Below are 22,097 nucleotides of genomic sequence, written 5' to 3' on the forward strand. Positions count from 1 at the left end.
TTTGTGTCAAAAACGATCAGAACGGTCAACCAAGCGTGGCGTCAATTTTCATTGTCTTGCTATTTTGAATAGTTGTGTGCCAACTTCTACCAAGCATCAGTCGAGTGCATTTCTGCAGCAATGAAGGAGCAAGCAATATTGAAAATTACATTCACGATTATACGCATTCAATCATTGACATGCTCTAACGAGTCTGTGGTGTAGTTTGTCGTAGGTAAGAAATTTTAGCACATTGTCAACTATGATTAGTTATTGGGTTCTGTATGCTGCTGCTTGCTGCTTGTGTCCACAACAACCCTAGTGCCAGCTGGCAAAGTGCAGTGCAGTCGCATGACTATAAAATGAAGTGCATTCATTTGTCTAGCCAGGCAGTCCTATAGGCGCCTGCCCTTACGAACGGCTTTTGCACATACACTTGTACTCGTAATAACGATGGCGACAAATGTCGTACGACCGGAAGGCAATCATCACTGCCGGACAATTAAACAATTGATAAAGTTCACGGCAGAAGGTTTCTGCTCAAGTGTTACTTTGTGACGCTGCTGGACTAATCTTCATTTTTTTTTTTTCATTTCATTTCAGACCCATCCAAGCGGGGACAGCTCAAGTTTGGTGATAAATGCGAGAGCACCACTGAGTGTGGCTTCAGTGGATCCGTTTGTGATCCGCAGTCGCGCACATGTCAGTGTACTCCCGATTTACCAGCAACCAACCACATCGACAAGTGCGGAAAAGGTGAGTCACTCAGCAGTCATTATTATACATATACCAGCCGATTTTCCATGAACAGTGTGCAGGGATGCGCGCATAATTGTGACTAATCTAATGAGATGGGACTGACAGCAGCTGGCTCGAAACAGTTTCCGATACTGATGTCGACTCGTCGTCAGCTCGGGTAGCAACCTAATTTTCAGGGGGAGTTTATTCGCAACTAATTTTTTGGCAGCCGTCTGTCACTCTGATGGGAAAGCTTCACGCACGTGGCAGGTGCATAAAACAAGAGTTGAGCGAACAATACATTGTTGCTGTTCATGCAAAAGTTGCTTTTGGATTTTGCCTGGTAGCATACATAACATAGAAGACTTATCATCCAAGTGACCAAAGAGAGCAATTATTGAAAGTTTGTTGCAATCTAGTTGTCGCAACCACTGTTCAGTTCATAAAAGATGTACCACAAAAATTTGAATGCGGCTTACCTTGTTGTTAGTGCAACCAAAAACAAGTAGCTGCTTGTATCAAAGCAATTTGTCACGGCTGAAGCACCCCTTTTTCACCGTGATGAAACTGGAAAACTTTGAGGGTAATTGTGTACTACCTCTCGAAAGAAGGGGGGAAAGTGGAAAGCTGTTTTCCTGTAATAAAGTACCACATTAACGGTACGGGGTGGGTTGCTTTGGCAGTTTATTGGGTTTAATTAGGGGCTGGTAAATTATTCACGCCATTTTCTAGTCATTGCAATTGGGGTTTTTTAATGGATTGGATCCAAGAGTGATGTTGTTTTGTGCATGTTCCTTTTGTCACGGCAACCAACAATTTAACCAATTTGAGTACTTTAAAAACCTTAAAACACTCAAGGATGAGATTTGTGGTTATTCAATGGAAACTCAATAATTGAAGCCAGTGGAAACTTTATAATAGAAGCCAACAGCTCTAGGACAAAAATTCGGATATGACAACAGACGACAACGCTCATATTTAGTTGACAAACAAGAAACAAACTTTATAGGTGTATAAAATATGTTTTTCATTTTGATATCTACACCGACCAGACTCGAAGGCGCTTGTTGTTTGAATTAAAATTTTCTGTTTCATAACAGCCATAGGACACGAAGTTTGGACCAGAAAGTGATAAAAATTCAGATCAGAATGTCACGTAAGAGATTAAAGTATTTTTGACCGCTACATTATTACACTACCGCAGTAAGCCCCAGTTCACCTTTATTTCTTACTCTCCGTCACTAATCGTAAGAAACTATTTGCAACTAGCACTTGAGCAAACTTTTTACTATACCTACCTAACTATGTGAAGCACACCAGGCGACAATTTCGGCTTCCACGCCTGCTACGAGTTTTTCTTCTCCGCCAGCGACGCTAAAGTCCTTACCTTTATAGCCTGGCGCAGAAGAAATCGGGTGCCTGTTTAAAACTACGAACCAATTTGTCGAAAATATTTTGAATATTGTGGGGAAAGTTTTGTCAAAAAATGACATTCGATGAAAAGTTTGTACAACATCTACCCTGACAATTCAAATTCTCGAATTAATCGGAGCGAATCATTCGAATAATTTCGTGGGAATATGTGCGCTGGTTGTCAATCGATTCACAAAAATGTTATAGATTTTTTTTCATCACTCTTATCGACTACATTGACATGGAATGTTAGGGATTTTTTTTTTCTTTTCAACATAGTACATTTCGTTAGCGGGGGCCTAGTGTGGTTGGTAACGTCTCCGCCAACCACGCTCGACGCCTGGGCTCGAATCCCACCGCTGACATAGGTGTCGGTGGTTGTGAGGTGGCGTGATCCACTCACAACCAACCCAACTGGTCTAGATTCAATCCTAGCCGACACCGGGAGATTTTCTGAGGCGAAAAATCTCTGGGATCACGCCTTCCATCGCATGAGGAAGTAAAGCCGTTGGCGCCGGTCCGTTAATAAACGGGTCGTGAGTTAGGGTCCTGGGTGTGGAGTCGCCTCCCTGGGCGTCGGCGATTGGCCACAACAGTGGCGGAACTAGACCGACGGAAACTAAGCGAGAATAAAAAAAAACATAGTTCATTTTTCAAACATTACGAGAACCAGGTTAATCATATATATTAAGGCAAACAAGTTGGACCTCTGATGCCTCCTACAGAGCCTCAGTTCTCAGATCGCTCTCTTATTTTGACATGCATCTCCTGAGCCATTATTATAGCTGCAATGCTGGGCTAGGTTTAGTTGGAGGAAGTTCTTCAATTCTTTGAACTCCCTCTGCGGTGACTTTTTTCTTTTTGTTTGATTATCGTGCTATACTGCCGGTAACCGCAAGTCAGTCCCATCTGTAATTTTGTCAATTTTGAGTTAGCATCGTATTTTGGCCTAGCTTTGAGTATGTTTTCAGATGTACCGATAAAAAATAGTGGTTTGTTCAACAAAAGTGGAAATCAATACCAAGTCGAATTGTCACATTAGGCAAAGTAACCGCAAGTCAGTCCCAGAAGAAAAATAACCGAAAGTCAGTCCAGATTTACAAAAAAAAAAACATGCATAATACAACAGTAAAATGAATGGGGAGTAAAGAAGAGTTCGATACGACCGTTTAGATGAAAATAAGTTATCTAGTAATAATTATCAATTAATGGGATTATTTTTTAGTTTGAATTGGTGATGAATTTATGTGGAGCAATTTTCTGCTGATACGAATTCAAGTCAATTTTTTTTCTTGGTTCGCTTCTTCGTGGATCTATCCGCAAAATCTTGAGTATCGAAAAAACTTCCATCAGAATCCAGGGAATCGTTCCAAGAAATCTCCAAAGGTGATGCTCAAACCTCAAATGGATTTGGATAATCTTGACATTTGTTGTCGGATGAACCAACTGCAGTTCCGGCTTCAGTTTCTTTATCCGAGTCCTCACCGGCTAAGCTTTCACTGGTTCCGTACATCATGAGATTTTCAAACGTCGACATTTCTTAAAAGGTTCTCATGGACATACACTTCCTAACAGCGAAGGATTGACAGTTTTCCACGGCAACGAATAACAACACGCACTATAGTTTCAACATGGCAATGTGACTGACTTGCGGTTACTTTTCTCTTCGGTGTAGAATGTAACGGCAAGTCAGTCACACTCAAAGTATTTATCATAAAATCAATTATATCAATGGTTTTTACAACGTAATTAGTGCGGGCTAGTATGCAAACTATATTTTAGCATGAATATTGTCAAAATAATTCATCTTAAATAAGTGATAACTGAGCGTGAATGAAATATCTTTCGAAGCTGTTTTCTCGTTTTAACATTTTTACAGATGGGACTGACTTGCGGTTACCGGCAGTATAGCTCTATAATATCTTCCTACTATAAACGCTTTCGCATGTCCAATACATGTACCGCCGAAATTGTATACCTCAGGCATTTTATTTTTTGTCAAATAGATGACAAGTGTTATAATCATTACCTTCCTTATGAATGTGCTTTTCTGTATTACATCAGAGATATTATTGACTGTCGCCTCGAGGATCTTGATTGGTAATTTGACTACCATCTTTATAACAAGATTTAAGGGATCACAAGTTATGCCAGTTGCTCCAAGTGTTTCCTCGAGGTGTTTTTTACATTCTAGTTCCGGGTTATCGATTTTTACATAACCAAAGACTCCTTTTTGTGATTCATTGCGTGCCAGGCAGGCGTTTTTTGGGTTTGCATGGTACATTTTAGCCATTGCCTCAGCCTCCTGCTCTATTTTGCACTCATTGTACTCACAGCCAAGGCTGATCATGACTACCAATACAACTACAATTTTTCTTGGACACATGCCCGTTATTTCCGACAGATGCTGTAGTCCACAAAAATAGCTAGGAAGCAGACCACCGAAACCAGCAAGTACCATAAGAGTATCGGTATATCTGGAAAAAAGGTTTTGAATAAATGTAAATACACTCGTCTTTCCAATTTGTATGACCTTATCCTAATTTACGTTAGGTTTTTCACCTTCCAACATTATACTTCTAACCACTACAAATAAACATCGATGGAAATGAAACATAACGTACCTGTCATTTTTGTCGCGTAACTGCATTTGAAACTCGTACACCTAATGATCTCACTCTTACGCAGCGTAAAGTTTGTAAAGGGGCCTTCTTTTTTGAGAAGAAAACACTGACTTGATTCAGTTCACTTACAAGACTGCTTAGCCTCGTTTATTTCACTGCATCTCGAACTTTAAGTCTATCCTTGTTTTCTACCCATCTATGTCATCTCTACACATACAGATAAAACGTGGCGAGACGGATTGATCATTAAACATGTTTGACATGTCAAGCAAATCAACCTAACCATGAAGTTTAATCATCAACAAACAATGTAGAGACGATAATGATTGTCTGTATCCGCAATACAAGAAGTTCGCGTTAGTTTTATAGCTGGCAACCATTCTGAAAATTAAATACATATTTTTTTGACGTAGAACTACGTCTTCTTTTTCAACGGATTTCCTACGTTCTTGTAGCAATCGATTGTAAAATTGACTATGTGTCCACCAAAATTTAGAAAATCCGGGATGGATATGGTCTACACTAGTAGAAATACACAACTCAAAACAAAATTGGTGTCTACCAAACACTCTATTGATACCCTGAACAAAGCTGGAATTTATAAAATTGCATGCAGTCACTGTGATATGGTTTACATTGGACAAACTAAACGTAATCTAGGGATACGTTTCAAACAAGAATTGGAAGTCACAAAAGTGAGTAAAGTTTCAAAAAATGCTCCACCACACCTTTTCAAATCAAAAGTGGCTGAACATATTTTTAACGAGAAACATCCACTAACTTTGGATAACATTCACCTGCTCCGCCCCGTTAATAATTTATGGGAATTAGACGTCATCCACACTTTTCAACAAAGACGCAGGTAACCACCCCTCATGGCCATTCAATCTTCTTTCCAAGAACCTAAATTAATCCACCTAGCGGTCAGACCCAGCCTATCTCATTCAATTTTTTATTTGTAAAAATAGATTTACATGAACGCTTCAATCCAATAAATGTATATTAACTCTTTAGGTTCTAAAATATTGATGTTGTAATCTTTACATATCAAAATGCAGTCAAGTCTGTCTGTCTGTCTGATCCATATAGGCCCGAAAACTACCGAACCGATCGACGTGAAAATTTGTATGTAGGGGTTTTTGGTGTCGATAAAGGTTCCTATGACAGTTTGAGACCCCTCCCTCTTCTGGAAGGGAGGGGTCCCATACAAATGAAACATAAATTTCTGCACAACTCAAGAACAAACCAAGCAAATGAAACCGAATTTGGCATGTGGATGTTTTAAGGGGTAACTAATTGGTCCATAATAGTTGGATGAGACACAAATTTCTGCACATCTCGCGAACTAATCAACTAAATGGAACCATATTGGCAGGTGAATGTTTTTAGTGGTAACAAATATGTTCCATAATCGACCTCAGACAACATTTTGGATTGTAAGATGGCAACTTCCGGTTTCTGGAAAACAGCCGAAAATGGCCGATTTCCACCCAATATAATAATAGCCGGATCTAGAATAATACACAGGAGCTAAAATCGACCATAGATAGCATTTTAAATTCTAAGATGACGACTTCCGGTTTCTGAAAACAGCAGAAAATGACCGAATACCACCCAATATGAGTTTTTCTTTAACCAGTATGCCGTTCAAAATCCAGAAATTGTCTCCAAATGCCATTATTAAATCCAAAATGGCGACTTCCGGTGTCGGAAAAACAGCGGCAAATGACCAAATACCACCCAATATGGGTATTTCCGGAACCGTAATGATGCACTGGAGCCACCAATCGACTTCAGACAACATTTTGAATTGTAAGATGGCAACTTCCGGTTTCTGGAAAACAGCCTGAAATGGACAATTCCCATTAAATATTAGTCTTTATGGAACCAGAAAGATGCACAGAAGCTAAAAATTGATCACAGACACAATCTTGAATTTTAAGATGGTGACTTCCGGTGTCTGGCAAACAGCCGGAAATGACCAAACACCATTCAATATGAATGTTTTCTGAAACAGAATTACGCCCAGATGACAGAAATTGATTTCACAGGCAATTTTAAAGTCCAAAATGACGACTTTCGGCTTCTGAAAAACAGTCCAAAGTCTTGTTGCCCCATAAGACCCTATTGAATTTGATTGTAATCGGATTTTTAGTTTAGAGGTTATGTTTAAAAATGTGAAAGTCATGAAACATCAATATCTCAGAAACTACACAACCGATTTGAACAAAACTGGTCTCAAATGAACGGGCTACCTAGAAAACCCTTAAGTTTTGAATTTCATAATAATTGAACTTGTGGTTCAAGAGTTATGAAAAGAAACGTGTTCTGAAGACTGTTTAATCTCACTCATGTTTCTCAGAGATGGCTGGACCGATTTTCATAAAATCAGTGTCAAATGGAAGGTCTTTCTGCCCCATAAGACCCTATTGATTTGTTTTGCAATCGAACTATTACTTTGCCTGTTATGTTTAAAAATGTGAAATCCAGCTATGCAAAGGAACATATTCTGAAGACTACTTGGACTCACTCACTTTTCTCAGAGATGGCTGACCCGATTACCACAAAATTAGTATCGAATGAATGGTCTAGCTGCCTCAGTAGACCCTATTGAATTTTACTGTAATCGAACTGTAACTTCATTTGTAATGTGCCGACTTGTGAAAATCACGAAACTCCATTATCTCAGAAACTACACAACCGATTTGATTATTATTATCAGATGAGCGGGCTAGTTAAGGGTTAACTGATGAATTATGATTGAACACGTGGTTTCAAAGTTTGGCTGCCCTACACGTTCCCATTTCATTTGATTATAATCGAACTTAAGCAACCGTTATGAATTAAATTGTTAATAAAACAACGAAAGTCTATTATCTCAAAGATTACATGACTTATTTGAACATAACTAGTGTCATACGAACGAGTCATCTCTCAAACTTACAAATAACAAACTTCATAACAATTTGATATGTGGCTCAAAAGTTATGAAAAGAAGAGAAATTCAAAGACTATTTAAAACTGTACCTGCTTTGATCGATATATGTGGCCTCAACATAATTTAAATGTGGTGTCGTACTATTTGAACGTTCCAAGTTCATTGATTCCTTGCAGTTTGTTTGAGGTCTGCAAATGCACGACGAATCGGCCATAGGATATGATCAAAGTCATATGGGGTGGTATTCTGTCATTATCAGCAGACTTTCTGGCATCAATCTGACACCGGAAATATTCATATTGGGAGGTATTTTTGGTTGTTTTCCAGAAACTAAAAGTGGTCGTCTTCAAATTCAAAATAGTGTCCAGGGTCAATGTTTGGTTTCTATGCATCATCACGTCTACGGAAATATCCATATTGAGTATTATTCGGTCATTTCCGACTGTTGCCTATAAGTTGCCATTTAGCAATTCAAAATGGTGCCTGAGGTCAATTGTTAGCTCCTTGCATCATTCTGGTTCCAGAGATACTCATATTGGATAGTATTTGTTTATTTTAGGCTGTTTTTCACAAACCGGTAGTCGCCATCTTGGATTTCAAAATGGTATTTAGGATACTGGTTAAAGAAAAACTCATATTGGGTGATATTTGGTCACTTTAGACTATTCTTCAGCAGCCGAAAGTCGTCATTTTAGACTTTAAAATTGCCTGTGAAATCAATTTCTGTCATCTGGGCGTAATTCTGTTTCAGAAAACATTCATATTGAATGGTGTTTGGTCATTTCCGGCTGTTTGCCAGACACCGGAAGTCACCATCTTAAAATTCAAGATTGTGTCTGTGATCAATTATTAGCTTCTGTGCATCTTTCTGGTTCCATAAATACTAATATTTAATGGGAATTGTCCATTTCAGGCTGTTTTCCAGAAACCGGAAGTTGCCATCTTACAATTCAAAATGTTGTCTGAAGTCGATTGGTGGCTCCAGTGCATCATTACGGTTCCGGAAATACCCATATTGGGTGGTATTTGGTCATTTGCCGCTGTTTTTCCGACACCGGAAGTCGCCATTTTGGATTTAATAATGGCATTTGGAGACAATTTCTGGATTTTGAACGGCATACTGGTTAAAGAAAAACTCATATTGGGTGGTATTCGGTCATTTTCTGCTGTTTTCAGAAACCGGAAGTCGTCATCTTAGAATTTAAAATGCTATCTGTGGTCGATTTTAGCTCCTGTGTATTATTCTAGATCCGGCTATTATTATATTGGGTGGAAATCGGCCATTTTTGGCTGTTTTCCAGAAACCGGAAGTTGCGATCTTACAATCCAAAATGTTGTCTGAGGTCGATTATGGAACATATTTGTTACCACTAAAAACATTCACCTGCCAATATGGTTCCATTTAGTTGATTAGTTCGCGAGATGTGCAGAAATTTGTGTCTCATCCAACTATTATGGACCAATTAGTTACCCCTTAAAACATCCACATGCCAAATTCGGTTTCATTTGCTTGGTTTGTTCTTGAGTTGTGCAGAAATTTATGTTTCTTTTGTATGGGACCCCTCCCTTCCAGAAGAGGGAGGGGTCTCAAACTGTCATAGGAACCTTTATCGACACCAAAAACCCCTACATACAAATTTTCACGTCGCTCGGTTCGGTAGTTTTCGAGCCTATATGGATCAAACAGACTGACAGACCGGACTACATTTTTTTATGTATAGATTACAACATCAATATTTTAGAACCTAAAGGATGAATATACATTTATTGAATTGAATTGAAGCGTTCATGTAAATCTATTTTTACAAATAAAAGTTTGAATGAGAAAGGCTGGGTCTGACCGCTAGGTGGATTAATTTAGGTGTTTACTAAAAAAAAAGGTTGACACTAAAACATTTTCTTGAAAATGTAAGATGTCATTTAATAAAATTATTAACAACTATCTTTACTTCCTTTTTTGCTTGCTCTTCTTTTGACCAAAACTTTTTTTTACAATATGCGCACACTTCTTTGAACAGAGCGCCAAAAATGGCGATAAAAAATGACTGAATGGATTTCCATTCTAGGTATTGGATCATTCCTCGGGGGAATCCCATTTCAAGCAACCATATTTGCAAAAAATCATGCTTTACGCTACCTGTCGATTGTTCAAAGATTCCCGAAACTATGTTGTCAATCTTCTGCGCTGTGTCTGCATCTCTAAGCTCCTTCAGTTGATCTCGCGTCACCTTGAGCTGGAGCTCACGCCACAAAATGTTTGAATTCTCACCATCCTGTGTCATTACTTTTTCGTCGAACAATCGATTAACGAATGTTTTGAGGAATTTCGTTGCGTTATTCCTGTCTACTGTCTCGATTTGAGTTACCGATGAACACAGGGGTACCGGGGGACGTTTGCAATCCTCTAGCTTTTCTTGTTCGTGCTTATTGAGGGACCAAGGATCCGGCTTAACCCAACTCGGGTCCATGAATTCGTCATTGCTGGCGTCGCTAGCCATACTTAACCACAATGAAAAAACAATCACTATGAGCAGCATATTTATCTAAAAAAAAGTTGCGAATAATCTTAATGTGAATACCTTCGTCTTCTCTAACTTACATGGCCGTATTTTAATTTTTACTTGCTATCATCCACTAAAATAAGAAAAACGCGAGCAAGTATGGGCCATTCTACGAATTGATAAGATACGAATAGACCTTATTGATGCACTTTACACAGTGTATATCTTACTGAAAATGAAGCAAACAAATTGGTGTCAAAATTTATGCATTGTTCACGAAGTTTTCTTCGACGACTGCACGATTTTTTGTGAACTTTCTTATTTTAATTGGATATTAGGTTTTCAGTAGCGAGCTGCTCGAAAAGAGTTATATTCCGATTTACCATCGGAGGCCATTCATAAATGAGTAATCAAGTGTTCTTAAACATCTCTTAATTGAAAAGCTCGTCAAGATGCCTTTCTATTTCCAAACGTGAATCAATGTCGAATTCGTTTATGCAAAGGTGCCACACCGTCACGTACTATACTTTGCGGCTTGAAAACGAACAGCCAATCGAAACTACACTCAGCTGTCATTTTTTTCGTACGGCATTTGACAGAAATATGTCATTCCACCTTCAATATTCAAACAAACTAAACTAAAAGAAAAATGAATATCAACGTTGCAATGCCCATGTTCCAAATTCGCTATCGCGGAAATTAGCCACTACATCACCGGTCTGAGCAAAGATGCCAGGTGATTTTATAATTCACTCATTCAACATTGCAAAGGCCTTTCTGTCTATGTAGGCAATGCTGGGCAGTTTCACTTCCATAAAAAACAGTAAACTACTGATGGGAGAAGAAAAAAAATTCCAACTACATGTTTCAATCCATGTAGTGAGCCGAATCCAGACAAAATCCGTTGGTTTTTCGGTTAAAGCAATCCCCGAATTTAATCTGAGGCACAGCTGATTTCAAGGCTAAAAACAAATCGATCGTTTGTGCTCTCTTCTTATCTCATATATTATCTTATAGTCGTATTTCCATCTTTGGCTTATCATGTGGATTCGAAAAGAGTGTATACCGATTAGTTACTTGGAACCAACTTTACTAATATTGCCATAAAGAAACCTATTGTTTATTACTTTCGATTGCAAAGTCAGCTCTAATTATATAGTACCATCAACAACTCTATGCCTTCGATTGTAAACTACGACGTAAGTTTTATTTGTTTAAGGATTGGAAACAATAGTTTCTCAAACTCTACTCGAGTTTTTTACCACCCTAGAACTATGAATGTACGAACATTAAAAAATGGAGATTTTCAATTGACAATTTTGTATAACTCGAAAATAAAAATGTTTTTGCTCACAGCTGGGGACTCTCATACAAATCTCTTTTTACAAAGCTTCCAATCACTACAAATGAACATAAATAATGTTGAAACATAACGTACCTGTTATATCTATCGATTTAGCCCACTAACTCATGAGTGCGGTCTACCTTTTTCAGAACTCGTATGCCGAATAATTCGATTCGCGCTCCACCTACGCAACGTGGAGTTTGCGGCAATTTTATAGCTGATTGCTAATCTATACGTCCAGTACTGCTGACTGCATTTACGCTAGTCTTATACTCAAGATTGTCTTACATTAAATGGTCTTTTACTGTTTAATTTTAATTATTTGTTTATTTATTTGTTACATTACTAAAGCAGCCAGACGACCCGCAGTTTCAACAGGTGTCACATATTTTCGCTGGGACAGCGTGCCTTTCTGACAAGTATCGTTCTACTCATGAATAAGCTTCCGCTACCAACCGTGTTCACGTTTGACATCCGCTTCTTCACGTTTATAACAACCGAAATGAAGGAGCGTCAAACCCTACTTAGAGTTCAAAGCGAATTTTAAACTTCTCACAAATTTTTTCTCACGCATGCACTTCGCTTGGAACTGTAAACAAATTCGATTCAACAAAATCAAGGGCTCTGCTGCCTAGGGCTGGCTTTTTGACGTAAGCACCAAATTTTCAAATTTCCTTTTTTTACGTTACTATAGTATAGGTAACCACCTTCAAGATGCTTGTTGCCATTTCCAAAAATTTTGATGAATAACTGAGAAATATCAAAAATAAGAAGTGACGTTAGCGCCACTTTGCATAGAAGTGACGTTGAGGTACGGATATGATGGTGTATAATGCTTGTGGAGTGCATAATTTTATTTATATCCTTGCCGCTTACCACCGACCAGTACGCATGGCAAACTAGACTATTCAGGCGTACCAACGTCATTTTAATGCATAACGTTGAAAGAGCAGAATCGCGCCAAATGATCTGGAAACACTCGAAAAATTAATCGACCATTTTTGATTTGAATGAAACTTTGCAAAGTTATTTGGCTTAGCGAACTGAGCAATTTTCACCCATGGAGAGAAACTGTCGAAGAATGAGTTGTAGGGAATTGAAAATACATCATAAAAAAATGTACCGTGCTGGATCGAAACCCGTACAGTATCGAGATCCGTATACCTTGATGTTTTTCGTCAGTTTTAAGCATTATAAAAATGAAAATTCATATGATAGTTACATGTTTGTGCATGTAACTATCATATGAATTTTCATTTTAATAATGCTGAAAACTGACGAAAAACATCAAGGTGTACGGACTTCGATACTGTACGGGTTTCGATCCAGCACGGTACACTGTAAAAAAAAAATCAAGCATTCCAATGAACGTATGGTTTTTGCTGGAGAACCACGGACAAATTAAGAAAAATGTAAATGTGTATTTTCCTAAATATTAATAATTTTTCGAGCTTAAATTCAAAATAACTTGAAAACCGATGCCTTTAGAATGTTAACTACCAAAAGCTTTTTGGCATCTTTTGAAATCATCAGAATACAAATATTTTGAAAAATGTTTCAATTAAAATTTTTAAAAAAAAATTATTCTACCATTAAAAATATTTTACATTTCTCCATCCTGGACTTTTTTTTAAAGGATGCGTATTAACGTCAAGTTTCTTTAAAAATAAAATTAAAAATTTAAAAAAAAAATTAAAAAAAATTCAACATTTTTTTTAAATTGAAATTAAATTTTTTCTGGTCAAAAAAAATTTTTTTGTGCAGTGTTTATTTTTTTATGATGCATTTTTAATTCCCTACAACTCATTCTCAGACAGTTTTTCTATACAACCAACGGTTTCTGGGATACAATGCTTCGAATAAAACCTATGCCAAAAGGTATACGCCCTTTTAGGATATAACTCGTGGGTGTAAAAAATTTCTCCATGGGTGAAAATACATTAAATACATTACCTACATTAAATGTCAAATCATTCCGCCATTACCGCTCGTGGAAAGCTGGATATGCTGGGCAAATACAATCAGGTTTGAACCATGATGAATAAAGACATGGTGTAACGATATGTCAGAATAAGAATCGGCCATATTGAAAAAAAAAAATTGCCAGCAAGTAGGTTTGTTTATAAACAACTAGGGCATAAAAATTATCGCATCTCATAATATATCATTTGGATGCATTTAAACAATTTCCAACTTAAAACACCTGAATTTGCGGTATTCAATTGCCTAGTTAGTCAGGATATATCAACAAACACGAAAAAGTTATTCGCTGTTGCATAGCGATGCTTTGTCTCCAACCCTCCAAAGTGAAAAACGCTTCCTCGCCCCACGCCTATTTTTGATCAAACCGTTGCACCATGTTCTACTCATCATGGTTAGAACTAAAAGACTCTGCAAAATCTGCGCTATCTGTCGAGATTTCAGAAACTGTGCCGTCCATCTTCCGTGCAGTGTTCGTATTTTTAAGCTTCTCGAAAAGCTCTCGCTTTGCCTTGAGCTAGAGATTACGCAGTACAATAAGTAGATCACCACTATCTCATCAGTATCGGTGGGGTTTCGTGTTACAAACGAACAATGAATTCGTTATAGAATGTCATTACCAATCGCTATTTCTGTCTGCTGTGTCAGGGGTGCCGATGGGCACACCGGTTTCAGTAAACATTTGTCATCCTCTAAGTTTGCTGCAAATATTTCACGTTCTGTGTGCTTGTAGACGTCTCAAGGATCCGGATTTATCCAATTTATGTTCATAAACTCGTCATTGATCTGCTTGTGGATGGTCCAAGCGTCCGGATTCATCCAATCTGGGTCCATGAATCATTATTGGAGGCGGCACTGGTCAATCTTAAGCACTGTGTTTGTGTCTAAAAAGAGTTTTGAATAAACGTAAAATCTCCAATTTGTATGCCCATATTCTAATCTAACTCAGTTCACAAGAAAAACACGAGCTGGTATAAAAGACCATTTAACAAGCTAACGGGATTCAATGTTTTCACTGACATTGATGTTGTTTCCACGTGCGTTATGTCAGTTGCTCATTACTTTATGTCAAAATTTCATTCATGAATTCAGTAATCAACTGTTGTGAAATGTCTTCTGCATTGGTCTATTGAAGTCCTGAAGACGAAGTTAGCAACTTGCTACACTCTATAGAAAACCTATCAATTAGAAATTATGTTGTTCTATTTTCAATATTTGAACGAAAACTTACATATACTTTAATTCCACTATCGCTGGAAATGTCCACTTTATCGTTGATATAGGGAAATATGCCCGCTGGTTTTATTAAACGCCCATTCAACATTGTATAGACCTTTTTGTCTGTGCTGGTATACGTGAGAAATTTCACTTAACTTGAAAACAAGCGAACTATTGATGAGAGAAGAAAAATCTCTAACAGTCACAAGCTTGTGAGCCAAATTTTAGTCAGATTCCGTTGGTTTTTCTATTAAAGCAGACTTCATCAATGCAGACAACACGCTGAGTCACTGCTGCTTTGGACATTGGAAACACATTGATTTCTCGCTTACCACTTCGGCCTTGTAGACGTTATAGGAAGAGCGAAAATGCGTAATGACTCGAGTTTAATCGTACTCAAACCTTTATTTTCTCTTATCTTTACCTTATTTATTATCTGGTAGGCTGAGACGGCTTTAGATGGAATATGTGGACGAAAAATATGTTTAGTTTCTCAAACGCTAGACGAGGAATTTATCACTGAAATATTGATTTTTTCGAAAATTTTGTTCAACTTAAAATATTCTTTTGCTATTGTAATTTTCATACAAAGTTCTTTCCGAAAACTTCTAACAACCACAAAAATTTAATAAAAATGAAACATAACGTACCAGCTATATATTTTTATCTGTTGCACGAACGAACGAACGAACGGTTTGCTGTTCTTGGAACATAAACGCCAATGTGCCAATGTAACACAAATCATTCTTTGACAGTAAAGAGATTAGATTAAAAATCCAAAAGTGCTATCAGAAAAACTGCAATTATTGCACAGTTTTTTTTGCCTTGGATTCTATGTATGATTTTTTGATGAAGTTTGATGCAAAACCAAATATCCCCGAGCTTGAACATATTTCAACTTAAGGGGCAACAATGGCGCCATTTTGAGTTTTTGAGAAATCGGAAATTTTCGAAGTTTTTTCGAGGCCGTTTTGTTTTAAAGCCAAATATCAAAATTCTAAGAGCTTGTCCACCTATTAGCATCTTCTTACCCATCTTAAAAAAAAACCAGATCTTAAATCGGACAAAAACTGAGCTTATAACGGTGATTAGATACGGTTTTGGCATGATTTTAGTATATTCAACAAAGCAAAATAATATCGAGTATGTCTGAGCATTAATGGTAACACGTTAATATCTAAGAGTGGTAGTCAACTTTTCTATTATATTGAGTAAAAATGCTCAGAAATCGATTGGTAGGTGTCTGATCTACGTAAAATGTCAGCAACATGTGAATTTTGCCCCAAATTCCCTACAATACTAAAATAGGATTATCTCGGCGTTAAATTAACTAATTTGAAATCTGTTTAATGTTATATCAGGAGTGTAAGCGAAACTCAAAGATGCATTGACCATTTGTCTTCACATGATCCTCTTCTTTTTGCGGGGAGGGGGCGCATTTGACTTTATCGAAGACGCGATGATTCTGTCTCATAGCTGTAGCGAGAATTTTATGTTTTAATCAGTCCTGGCCAAATATGCAACCCCCTCCCCGCAAAAAGGGGAGGATCATATAAACACAAATCGTTATTGTATCTTTGAGTATCGCTTACACTCTTGATATTACATTAAGCAGATTTCAAATAAGCTTATCTAACGTCGAGATAAACCTATTTTAGTATTGCAGGGGAATTGGGGCAAAATTGGTATGTTGCTGACATTTTACGTGAATCAGACACCTACCAATCGATTTCCGAGACTTTTTTACTCACTATAAAATATAATTTGATAATAATTTGACTCTTAGATATTATCGCATTTCCATTAATGCTCAGACATACTCGATATTATTTTGCTTTGTGAAATATACTGAAACCATGCCAAAACCGTTTTCGTAGAATCACCGTTCTGAGCTTAGTTTTTGTCTGATTTAAGATCTGTTTTTTTAAGATGAGCAAGAAGATGCTAATATGTGGGAAAACTCTTAGTATTAGGCGTCGAGAAGACTTCGAAAATTTACGATTTCTCAAAAATTCAAAATGGTGCCATTGTTGCTTCTTAAGTTGAAATATGCCCAAACTCGGTGAAATTAGGTTTTGCATCAAAATACACAAAAAAATTATATATAGAAACCAAGGCAGAAAAAGTCAATTTTTGTTGCACTGTGTTATTGTGCACTCAACAATGCAGTGGTTACCACAAACATTTCATAAATTTCACCGAACATTCACTGAAGTATTTCATTTGCAATTTGGTTATCATCCTGATAAACACCTGCAGAAATGGATGACAAGTTGTTCTGACTGCTTCCAGCATTTTCAAAAAGTTTTTTTCGCATTCTCTTTTCCATTCCTTGCCAACGTTAGACAGACGTTTGAAAAAAAAAAAAAAAAAAACAAAGTACCTACCAGTTGTTTTTTATTTTTTTTTATTAGAACAAAGGACCAACAACTAGAAAACGTAGCAAGTCATTGGTTTAATCTCCGGAATAAAAAATCAATTCTCAAAACCTTAAATACGTTAATGGATGCACGCTTTGTTTGCGACCAAAGCAAGTTCAAGTAATACATAACGCCAACAACGACAGTAATAATCAACAAGCATAGCGTATTTCCATTTAGGCCAAGCACTTTATTTATAACCAGCATTCTCTTGGAATTCTGGTTTATAATATTTGTCAATTGTTCAAAAATTTTAGAAATTATGCATCCAAACTCCCGTGCTATGTTTTCATCTTTTATTTCCAGTTGCTCTATTTCTATTTCCACTTGTCCTCGATTCACCATAAGATGAAACTTGCCCAACGAAAATTTTGAATCATCACTCTCTGAATGCTGTGGGGGTTCGTCATTTGTTTCGTTTACTGTCTCGATTTGACTTTCCGATGGACGTTTCGAATGCTTTACTGCATTACGTTGTTCGTACACGAATATACTGCTGGTGAAGTTTAAGCAGAATGGAAGTACTAACAAGATGAGTAGCATGTTTATCTGTAAAAAAAGGTTTTGAAAAGGTAGAGTCTAACGGAAACTGGTGATTCTTTCTTCTGATTGTTAAAATGATTTATCAACCTACAAAATTTACGTTCTAAAAACCTGTCGGACCTCGAGTGAATAAAAAAATTGGATAAAATTGGCAGATATATAAAAAACTGTAAGCTTTTGAAATTAAACTGTTAAACTAGATTATTAAAAAAACTGAAAGAATCCAGTTTAAACTAGAACATTGGCAACTCTGCCTTATGTGCAATTACCTCATGTTGAAATTTTATTTATGAATTGAGTAATCAAGTGTACTGGAACCTGTCGTAGTAGAAAAGCTGTTAGTCAAAATGTCATTTTACTTTCAATATTTAAACGTAAACTAAAAGAACAATGGATATCAACGTTGTCATGCACATATTTCAAATTCACTATCGCGAAAATTATCCCCAACATCACCGGTCCAAGCAAAGATGTCAGGTGGTTTTATCATACATCATTACATAGGCCTCTCTGTCTATGTTGACAATACTGAATAATTTCACTTACACGTGGATTATACTAATGAAAAAGTAGTAAGCTACTGATGGAAAAGGAAAAAAAAATCCAACTACAAGCTTCTATCCAAGTAATGAGTCGAATTCAGACCAATTCCGTTGGTTTTTCTGTTAAAGCAGACGTCATCAATGCAGAATGCAAAAATAATTCCCGATTTTAAACTGTGACACAGCTGATTTCGAGGATAGAAAATTAATCGCTTTTACACAGCCTATACGACACTTGAAACTTTATTTCCTCTCTCTTCACCTCATGTATTATCTTGTAGTCGTATTTATATTTTTGACTTATCGTGTTGTATTGTGAATTGTTTTTGCCGATTAGTCATTTGGTACCAACCTTACTACTATTGCCATACAAAACCATTTCTTTATTATTTTCGACTGCGAAGTCGCGAATATATCTTATGCGAGTTAATGTCACTATAAGGTTTATGATAATTATAACAGCTGGCTTTATGTACCTAGACTTTTTTCTCTCCAATTCGCGAACCAGAAAAACGTATTCATTTATTCTACTATCTATGCCTTCAATTGAAGACAATGACAGTTTGGTTAGTTTTATTTGTAAGATTAGTTTAAGGATGGGAAAGAATAATTTCTCAAACGATGAACGAATGTCTTAGAAATAAGCACAAAAATGAAATTATAAAATGAATATCTCAAAACAGAACTCACTTTTTGTATTCATATTGTTATTTTTTCTACAAAAACTGCACACTGTAAGTTTGTCAACTGAACTTGGAAAAAAAGATAAAAAATAAAAAAATTCATCGATCAAACAAACGATCAAACGTTGAAATGCTAAAAAGTTTATTCTTATCATTAACAGACATTCGCGGAAGGTAATCCCAAAACTTAATGTTCCGGATTTTGTACTAGCATTAATCAGACGTCGGAACTAATTCCTGCGCCGAGTGTTTGACATCAATGTTCAGCTAATCTTTTGTAGTTTTCATGAAAAAAATAGTACAAAGAAAACAATAGCATGAGATGGCATCTTTTACCCATAAAAAATACCTAGGCTAAATTTCAGTTTATTTTAGACTTACACAGTCAGTCCTATTTCGAGAATATATATATATATATATATATATATATATATATATATATATATATATATATATATATATATATATATATATATATATATATATATATATATATATATATATATATATATATATATATATATATATATATATATTTATATCATGCGAGTTATATAGACTATCAACGGCTGAAAGGATTGTTATATTCATAACAACTTTTTTTAAGTTGGAATTTATTTTCGCCATCTTTTTATTGAGGCGACCATTTTGGTAATTTTCTACCTACTCTCAGACGATACCTAAGAATTCCACAACTAAATGTAAATATCGTACCTGCAATATTATTGTTGTTTGTCGCACAAACTCACGAATACTAGAATACGACTCAATGCTGGCTGCTACTACGCCAGATGTTTTTGAAAAATGTCTGCAACTGCTCGAAAACCCGGAAAAATGTGCTCGAAATCTGAAAGAATCTATCCGAAAAAATTTCGCTCGCGCAGGCAAAAGTCTGTGAAAATCTGCACACATTTTTAGAAAATCTGCGCAAATATAAGGAGACTCTGACAAAAATCTGCAGGAACCGTGGAAAAACTGCAAATATCTGCAAATCAATAAATATCTGCACAAGGACTTCAAAAATCTGCGTTTTGCAGACAAATCTGCACATTTGGTATCCCTGCCTCCCCCTCAACTTCTCTGTCATACTGGATGGGTGCTGCCCATTTTACCACCCACTGTGTGACGTGTATATTATGAAAGTATGTTTACAATCATTTGAATATTACTTTGACTAATCCTACTAACTTATTTTAACACATAATCTGAACATATATTTATATTTAACTAATCCTACTTGTTATAACCAAGAACAGAAACATGAAAGTATGGTTAAAGCATTGAAGCACAAATAAAAACCATACAGGATTCTGTAACCTACACTGAACCAAGTAATCATGTAAATGTAATTGGAAAACATATATAGTTTTTTTGCATGAAGGTTTTCTAATAGAATTTATGTACATATCAGTTAGAAACTCCCATTCGGTTTTATTTATAATTACTAGCTAACCCGGCAAACTTCGTCCCGCCCAATTTCGTGTTTATTTAAATATTTTCAAACATTCCAAAATCATTGATTCTTTGCGATGTGTATATAATCTGCAAATGCACGACGAATCGGGCATAGGATATGCTCAAAGTCAAAAGACAAATCGTTTGAAATGATTGGTTTCATCGGAATGACAACATCCTCGACTTCTGGCTTCTGTAAATCACCTTTATTCTGTATATATTCATATTTGGTGGTATTCGGTCATTTTCAGTTATTTTTCTGGCATCAATCTGACACCGGAATCACCCATATTGAGTGGTATTCAGTCATTTTGGTTGTTTTCCAGAGACCGAAAGTGGTCATCTTTAAATTTAAAATGGTGTCCAGGGTCTATGTTTGGTTTTTATGCATCATCTCGATTACGGAAATATCCATATTGAGTATTATTCGGTCATTTTCAGCTGTTTTCCAGAAGTTGCCGTCTTACATTTCAAACTGGTGCCTCCCCTTAGCTCATTGCATCATAATGGTTCCGGAGATACTCTTATTGGATGTTATTGGGTTATTTTAGGTTGTTTTTCATAAACCAGAAGTCGCATCTTGAATTCCAAAATGGCATTTGGAGACAATTTCTGGCCCTTGAACGTCATTCTGGTTGGAAGAACACGCATATTGGGCAGTGTTTGATCATTTTCGGAAGTTTTCCAGAAACCAGAAGTCGCCATCTTGGGATTCAAATTGACACTTGAGGACAATTTCTTGCCTTTGAGCGTCATTCTGGTTGAATTAAATTGGGTGGCATTTGGTCATTTTCGGCTGTTTTCCAGACACCGGAAGTCGCCATCTTACAATTCAAAATGTTGTCTGAGGTCGATTTGTTGCTTAAGTGCATCATTAAGATTTTGGAAATACTCATATTGGGTGGTATTTGGTCAATTTCCGCTATTTTTCAGAAACCGGAAGTCGCCATCTTGGATTTCAAAATGATATTTAAAGACATTTTCCGGTTAGAAACCGGAAGTTTCCATCTTGAATTTAAAAATGGCGTCAGGAGTCGAGTTTTGGCACCATTGGGCTGTTTTTCGGAAAACCTGGGGTGGCATTGCGCAGCTCGATTCGAGCGATTTTCGCTATTTTCGAGTATGTCACATACTGCCAGTTATGCTTTAAGCTTAAAAGGAGCTGTCATTGTCATTTGTCCTGCGGCTCATCTAGCCCGCAAAGTCGGAAAAAACACGAAAAATGAAGCATAACTCCTCCCAGCGATCATTTAGTTTTGTTCGAGTTGCTCAAAACGAAATGCGCAATGTCACCCCTGGTTAAAATATCTGTTTAGTTTGTATGGGAGACCTCCCTCCCTCTCCAGGGGTGTGTCAAACCACCATAGGAATTTGTGTTTGATTTGTAGAGGAGCCCTCCCAGCTAAAAGTGCAAGGGGTGACGAACCACCATGAAAATTTTTCATGCTCTCAGCTTCAACATATCAAATTTGGTTCCATTTACTTGATTATTTCTCGAGATATGCAAAAATTTGGGTTTCATTTGTAAAGAACCTCTCCCTTTCAGAAGAAAGAGGAGTGTGGAAACATTATGGACATATTTGTTACCCATAAAAACATCCACATGCCAAAGACCTTTCTCGGTCCCTAAAATCCCTATAAACAAAATTTCATGCCGATCGGTTCAGTAGTTTCCAAGCCTATATGGATCAGACAGACAGACAGTCCGGACTGCATTT

General features: G+C 36.8%; 1 protein-coding gene and 2 long non-coding RNA genes across 12 annotated transcripts in view; 1 reads left to right on the plus strand and 2 right to left on the minus strand.

The window, feature by feature from the left end:
• Positions 1–22,097, plus strand: part of LOC129725225 (uncharacterized) — a 189,962-nt gene that overhangs the window by 45,473 nt on the left and 122,392 nt on the right. For all 10 annotated transcript variants that reach the window (XM_055680789.1, XM_055680798.1, XM_055680782.1 and 7 more), the window contains one exon: positions 583–735. In XM_055680789.1, coding sequence (XP_055536764.1) covers positions 583–735 — 153 coding nt within the window. The remainder of the gene's footprint in view (positions 1–582; positions 736–22,097) is intronic.
• LOC129725311 (uncharacterized) lies at positions 9,586–11,908 on the minus strand. Its single transcript, XR_008728059.1, has 3 exons — positions 11,632–11,908; positions 10,292–10,422; positions 9,586–10,235 (listed from the first exon to the last, which is right to left on the minus strand). It is a non-coding gene; the product is annotated as an uncharacterized LOC129725311 (long non-coding RNA).
• LOC129725320 (uncharacterized) lies at positions 13,502–15,035 on the minus strand. Its single transcript, XR_008728061.1, has 3 exons — positions 14,750–15,035; positions 14,464–14,685; positions 13,502–14,402 (listed from the first exon to the last, which is right to left on the minus strand). It is a non-coding gene; the product is annotated as an uncharacterized LOC129725320 (long non-coding RNA).

Source organism: Wyeomyia smithii, chromosome 1 (assembly GCF_029784165.1).
Source record: "Wyeomyia smithii strain HCP4-BCI-WySm-NY-G18 chromosome 1, ASM2978416v1, whole genome shotgun sequence".
NCBI lineage: Eukaryota > Metazoa > Arthropoda > Insecta > Diptera > Culicidae > Wyeomyia > Wyeomyia smithii.